The sequence below is a fragment of the Tiliqua scincoides genome, chromosome 1 (assembly GCF_035046505.1).
Source record: "Tiliqua scincoides isolate rTilSci1 chromosome 1, rTilSci1.hap2, whole genome shotgun sequence".
In the NCBI taxonomy this organism is placed as follows: Eukaryota; Metazoa; Chordata; class Lepidosauria; order Squamata; family Scincidae; genus Tiliqua; species Tiliqua scincoides.
Genome location: NC_089821.1, coordinates 281,610,396 through 281,617,651, shown reverse-complemented (window position 1 = coordinate 281,617,651; position 7,256 = coordinate 281,610,396). Strand labels below are relative to the sequence as shown.

Here is a 7,256-nt window from a genome sequence, read left to right as displayed (position 1 = left end):
GGCTTCCAAGGGCTGCAAGGAGCCCCACAAAGCCCTCTGCAGGGTTCCCCAAGCCTCCAATTCATTAAAAATAGTGATTGGAAACCATTTCCTGATTTCAATTGCCAAACCAGAAGTGGTCTCCAATCACTATTTTTAATGAATTGGAGGGTTGGGGAACCCTGCAGAGGGCTCCACAGGGCTCCCCATCCCCAGAAGCCAGTGTAATCTGCTGCTAAGTAAGCTCCCCCTTCTGTCCCAGTAGCAGCCCGATCCTGGCGATTATGTCACCGCTGCAGCCCTGCCCCCACAAATACTAAAGTGATCCTGTCCTCCCAAGGAGGACTTTGGAACCACTGCTCTAGAGGGAAGTTCATATGCCAGGCTACCTACCCTCCACTACATAGTTGCCCCAAAGAGTGAATGGCGGTCACTCATTCACAAAGGGGGAGCCACAAAAGAATACCTTGAGGCACCAATGGAGCAAGGGTCAAAGTTGCTACTGACTCATTAGTAGCACCTGTATAATGTTACTCTTATTTCTGTTTTTTGGTCAGATATTCCAGTAGGATGGAGCCCTGGAAGTTGAGAAGGGGGCTGTCCATCTCACAAGAACAGGTTATCTTTTCAGTAACTGTGCTGTGTGGAAACAATCTCATCATGAACTAGAAATCACAATAGAAGTGATTGTGAGGAGCTCCAGGAGGATCTCTCCAAACTGGCAGAATGGGCAGCAAAATGGCAGATGTGTTTCAATGTAAGTAAGTGTAAAGTCATGCACATTGGGGCAAAAAATCAAAACTTCACATATAGGCTGATGGGTTCTGAGTTATCTGTGACAGATCAGGAGAGAGATCTTGGGGAGGTGGCGGACAGGTCGATGAAAGTGTCAACCCAATGTGTGGTGGCAGTAAAGAAGGCCAATTCTATGCTTGGGATCATTAGAAAAGGTTTTGAGAACAAAACTTCACATATATACTAATGGGTCCTAAGCTGTCTGTGATGGATCAGGAGAAAGATCTTGAGGAGCTGGTGAACAGCTCAATGAAAGTGCCGACCCAGTGTGCAGCAACTGAGAATACGGCCAAATCCAAACTCGGGGTCATCAAAAAAGAAATTGAGAATAAAACTACCATTATTATGTTACCATACAAATCAACAGTGAAGCCAGATCTGGATTACTGCATACTGTTCTGGTCACATCTCAAAAAGCATATAGTGGAACTGGAAAAGGTGCAGCAGAGGGTGACCAAAATGATTAGTGGGCTGGGGCACCTCCCTTATAAGGAAAGTCTACAGCATTTAGCGCTCTTCAGGCTACAGAGGGGAACCTGAGGGGGTGCAAGATTGAGACATAAAATTCCAACTTCTGATGTACACTGATGGGGTCTGAGCTCTTTGTGACTAACCAGGAAAGAGATTGAAATGGAAACATTGACCCACTGTGCAGAAGCAAAGAAGAGATGAAAAAGACAGTTAATATATTGCCGCTATAAAATGATGGTGCAGTCACATTTAGAATACTGTGCAGAGTCCTGGTCATCACACCACAAGGATGTTACAGAGCTGGATATGGTACAGAAGCCAGCAAACTTTGGGGTTTTACTTCAGCAAGTGGTAAAAAAAAGTCACAAAAAGTGGACAAAAAGTATTTTCCTCCCTCTATCACAACACCAGAGTCACAGATCACCTTTGGATTATCTCTTTAATCTCAATTTCCAACCCTAACCACCCTTTTCAACACGTTAACTGCCTTTACCTTCAGTCTCCCAGCCCCCTCCTCTGTCTCTCCTTCCCTTCCAGTGTTTTTACCACTGTCTTACTCAGACTGTGAGCTCTGGGTGGTGGTGGTAAAGATCTATCTATTTGGACTTTAACTGTAAAGCATCACAAACACCAATGGTGTTGTAGAAACACATTCATGGCAGGCAAAAGAATACACAGTCAACTCAGAATTTGCTGTCACACGATGCAACTAGGATGCTGTCTTAGATGGTCATAAAAGAGGCTTGGACTGATTCAAGAAGAGCAGAGGTCCATCGCTGGCCAAACCAGCTACATGGAATCACACTGTCAGTATGGCTCTAACTGCTTGTTGCAGGGGGTTGCATACAGCAGAGGAGAGCCACTGCCTTCACACCCTGCTTGGAGGCATCCTGGCAGCATCCAGGTGGCCACTATTGGAATCAGGAGGCTAAACAAGAGGTATCCAGCAGAATACTTCTTGCATGTTTACAGAAGTGAAAACCATGGCACATCCTGAAACCATCTAAGTGCAGCCCTTCAGTTCTACCTTGGTCTCCTTACAACACAAGGCAACTCTATGAACTGGCTGCTGCTGAGGGTTCTTCCCAAATGTTGTGATTTTGGATCACCGACCTGCAGCTGGAAGTCACGCCCTTGCCTAGACACATAATGTGATCTGGGACTCCTCCAGAAAGTGGCCTGCCCACCCTTGGCTTTCTTACACAAATGCACATATAATTCCTTTCTGTGCTATGATGTAAGGTACAAACACAACAAGAGGGAATTCAGCCATGACATAAAGCCACTTAGGGAAGAGACCCTGCCATATACAATGGCCCCAACTGCAACCTTGCATATTTGAGGGGCCTTTGGACAGAAAAGGAACCAATCAAGTCCTGATGGTGAACAGGCACAAGAGGCTGTTGGTACAGCTCTGCTGGAGCATCACTACTTTGGCTTGGGCACTTGGATCTCCTCCACATGCCTCTCTACATCTATGCCTGCCCCCCATGGCAACCATCTGGGCTGACAAGGGAGCATCTCCTAGAGCAGGGATGTCCAAACTTTTTGGCAGGACGGCCACATCATCTCTCTGACACTGTGTCAGAGGCCAGGAAAAAAGAATTTACATTTCAAATTTGAATAAATTTACAAAAATGAATATATTAGAGATGGAACTTATATGAGTGAATGAAGATCTTTCAATAGCTCAAGGCCTATAAAAGGCCTTGCACAAAGCACGACCGGCCTTTCCTTCATTGTTGCTGCTGCTGCTGCATCACAGACGTGAAACAACAAGTAGTGGAGGGAGCCCTCATCCCACAGCTTGCACAAGATGTAGAACAGTTGGCCCTCATGCTGAGAGCAGTCACATCAGACCAGTGTGGACTTCAGCAAGTCTCTGGTGGGCCAGAGGCTCACTGAGGTCTGGGGTCTCCCCACAGGCCAGATTGGGGGTCCCCAAGGGCTGTGAACAGCCCCCGGTAGGGGTTTGGGCACCCCTGTCCTAGACAATGCAGGTTACTGACAAAATTATCCTACAGAACTGTTCATGGGGGGGGGGGGTCAGCTTTCTTACCCTTTCAATGCAAGTGGATGCAATAAAGAATATACAAAGGTCATGAAAGATTTGCCTCAGCCACTGCTTCCTGCTCATAACTGCCCTGGGGCAGATGTGCTCCCTCCCTGGCCCTGGAGCCCTTGCAAATGGTACAGCACTCATTCCCAACTTGCAGCTTCCTTTGCTAGATAAACAGTGGTGCCCCTTCACATAAATCCATGACTGAGGATTGGTAAGCCTCAGAGTGCTGCAAGCACTTGCGCAGCTATGACACACTTTTGCACAAATACCAGCAGGCTGAGGAAGCTCTGGGCACAGGCACATGCCTGCCCACCAAAATCACAACCTGGCCCCAAGAAAGATGGAATACTGCAGAGTGTCTCAATGCCATACAACCTGAATTAATCCGTTCTGTCCCTGCTAATCACAGGAGGTGTGAAGATGCACATGGGGGGGGGGGGGGTCATGAAGACTGAGCAGATTTCCTCATCCACACACATTTAAGTCTATTTCTGCAGCCTTCTGGGCTTAGAAAAAAAGGAAACTGACCCAAGCCAGGGGTGATCAAGAGTGCTGAATTCTGTACCTAACAGAGGCCACACTTGTGCACCACAACTATGGAACAAACAGTTCTATGTAGGAAGTGAAAGAATTGGGGAGGGGAAAAGACTCTGAGGAAGGGCTGAGACAATCCTAAGCAGGGCGCCTGCCTTCTTCCTGCCCAAAGGAATGGTTTGCAGCCCAGGAGTCCTGAGTCCTGCTTCCCTTGCTGCTGATGATCCTAAGGGGCCACTTCCTACTTGAAGCCATGGGAGGTGGATCAAAATGGAAGTTCTCTCTGCGCATTTATAGTCTAATGGGAAATAATGGAAGCTGCCTGGGCGAAGCACTACCAGCACAAGGCATACACACTATTCCGCTGCTTCTGCCACTTCCTCATCTGGTCCCACCTGGTTCTCTGGAAAAGCTTGAGCAGAGCCAGCTGTGCTGCTCCAACATCTCGAGGTAACTTAACTCTGCAACACAGGCTGACCTGTCCAATGCTCCTACTTGCTCACAGCTGCTATGTTTACAAAAGGACAGAACAGGAGCAGGTAGCATGCACAGTACTAAGAAGGTGGTGGGGGCCAAGGTCAGATACCAGAAGCAGAGGAGGCGGAGGGAACTATTGGAAGGGCAGGGTTGTGAGGGTTTGGTTGGCCCCTTGGAAAAGCTTAGCAGGTCTGCATGGTCCTATGAGGGGAAAGAGAGGGACTGACAGGGCCCTAGTCCCGCCAGGCTAGAAAAACGTACAGCAGGGGATAAAAGGGTAGCTGAGCAGGGAGTACAAAGCCATAGGTTTGTCTCAAGAGATAGAAAAGAATAGCTTAGGACAAAACACCACAACTTATTTACATGATTCCTTAAGTGCAAACACTTGTCCCAAGGTTCCAGCAGATCGCCCAAGGTGATTCTGCTTCCGGAGAAGCAGGGAGGCTCCCAATTCAGCAGCGTGCCCCCGTGGGATGCTATCACAGGCCTGCTTCCTCCAGCAGCCCCTGCTACCGCACAACAAGGCAAGAGACGCAGAGTTTGGAAGGGCCAATGCAGTCATCATGGCAAAAGGCCCCACAGCCCTTGCACATAATCATGGCTTTCAAGCGGCAGTAGCACTTAGAGGGCAAGTCCTCGAGGCTGCCCTCTTCTGAAAAGGGCTGGCTGGGGAGGGGCTGCCCATGGCTGTTCGCATTCACTGACTGGCCAGTGGGGATGGTGGTCACAGTCACAGAGAAGGACACCACATCCCCCATGCTGCTGGGGTCTGATAGTCGGGTCAAGAGCGCCTCCTGGTGCACATCCGGAGAAGTGGAGACATTGATGGTGCCACTGTAGCCCGACCCAAGTAGGGGACCAGGACCAGGGTTTCCAAAGAACTGAGAACGCTGTGAAGGGGCGAGGAGCAGAGGCCGAGGCAGGGAGGATTCTGTTGGGGCAACCACACTGGGAAGACCCACACTGGTGGGTCTCCCTTCCCCCCGCACTGCTTGTGCCACTTTTTCCTCAGCTCCCTGAATAAAATCCCTCGCCACAGCACTTCCTGCAGAAAAACGGCAGCTGCCTTCTTCCTTCTGTCTTATGCTTGCCTGCTCCAGCTTTAGAGCGCTCATTTCAGGGGTCAACTGCTGTCCTCCTCCCACCTTGCAAGTCAGGGGCTCTTCTTTAATCACCAGAGAAGCCTCTTCATCTTCAGTGCCATCATCTCCTCCCTCCTCCCCACTGCTGCTGTCCCCAGACACCTGCTCCTGTTCCTCAAACTCCATTCTGGGTCCATCCAGGCACAGACTGCGCTCTGGGTGCATGGCAAGGTTCCTTCGGAGGTTGTCGGGGCCGCGCCCATAGGTGGATACATTCAGGAGGTAATGGCCAGACATGGCAGGCTTGGACGTCCTCCTGCCTGTGAAACCTAGCATAAAGCTCTGGCTGGTGGAGTTGCTCTCTTGTGGGAAGCCTGGTGGAGGGAGGGTACGCTCAGGAGGTAGCACGACAGCTGTGGGCACCCTCTGCCTCAGGGCCTGGAGGAGATGTTCCCGGGCTGTCTTGCCCAAGGTTTCCTGGCTGGGGTACGGGCTTGCAGTCGCACTCCACAAATTCTGTCCAGGCAACGGCTGAGGGCCTCGAAGTATCTGCTGCCTGCTCTGGCTTAACCCTGGACTCCCACAGGATGGCGGCGAAGACAGCTGCAAAGTTATGAGGTAAGGATGCCTCTCGCTGGTCTCCCTGGTTGGAGTTCCTGGCTCTTTGCCTTCCTTTCCACTTTGCTGGGTGTCTGTTCTCACAAGCAAGGGTCTGGGCAAGATTTGCTCCATTGGAACCTCTTTGCCCTGGAGCAGCTGAGTAACCAGGGGGTTGTTTGCAGGGATGCTGGAGCTTGTCTTCACAGGAGGGGAGTTTGCAGCCAAGGAACTGGGGGGAACAACTTTAAGGCTGTGGGCTACAGGTGGACCCCTGCAAGATGGAGGAGGCACAGCAGATGTGACCACAGTGCCCACCTGTGAAGAGGAGGGAGGGTGGGCCTTGCAGGACCCAGATGGAACCTGACACACAGGAAGCAAGGTGGGGGCTGTGCTGGAGGCAGGGGCTGCCTCAAGTATATTTGTATTGCTTGTTATAGGCCTGGGGTCACAGGCTGTTCTTGGAGCCTGGCTGAGAGTAGGACGGGCTACTGCAGGCTCACCAGCTATTCCTACAAGACCAGCACTCATGTCCAAAGAAGCCTTGGCACCCTGGACGGCAGGGACAATCAAGGGACTGGAACTCCCTACCACTGGTTGAGGACCTAGTGGGGTCTCCGGGACAGAGTTGCTGCCTGTCCTTCCGGGTTGTACTGAGGGAGTCGACTGTAGCTGTGCTCTCGAATCACTGCCAGAGACTGCTGGCTCTGCTGGGGACCAGGCATCTGGACGAGGGGGCAAAGGTTTTCGTGGGTCTGTCCCACTTCCAGGGTCTGCCAGGTCCAGTGAAGTTCCAGGAGGCCTCCCTGATGCTGGGTCACTCTTCTCTCCCCTGCCCCCTCCGGGGCCCGGGCCTGGGATGGCTCCTGCAATGGAGGCAGCAGTAGCAGCAAGGGAGGCTGCAGCAGCTGCTTCGGCAGCAGCTGCTGCCCGCTGGGCCCTCGCCATCTGGGCTCTGGCCTTGATGTCGGCCAGGGTCCTGGCCCCTGTCCTCCTGGGACTGGTGATGGAGCAGGGAAAGCTGGGCCTGGGAGAGACCTGGCTGGAAGGAAATGGCAGTGGAGATCCATGGATCCTGGAGACAGGGATCTGGAAGAGAGCAGAAAAGTACATCAGTAAGCAGTACAACCTCCTGATTTTAGAAATGGGCTATGTCAGAATGCCAGATGCAAGGGAGGGCACCAGAATGAGGTCTCTTGTTATCTGGTGTGCTCCCTGGGGCATTTGGTGGGCCGCTGTGAGATACAGGAAGCTGGACT

The 7,256-nt window shown here is 51.5% G+C and overlaps 1 protein-coding gene across 1 annotated transcript in view; it reads right to left on the bottom strand.

The window, feature by feature from the left end:
• Positions 1-184: 184 nt before the first annotated feature.
• Positions 185-7,256, bottom strand: part of ASXL2 (ASXL transcriptional regulator 2) — a 69,010-nt gene continuing 61,938 nt past the window's right edge. Inside the window, exon 13 of the mRNA XM_066626761.1 lies at positions 185-7,086. Coding sequence (XP_066482858.1) covers positions 4,828-7,086 — 2,259 coding nt within the window. The 3' untranslated portion in view covers positions 185-4,827. The remainder of the gene's footprint in view (positions 7,087-7,256) is intronic.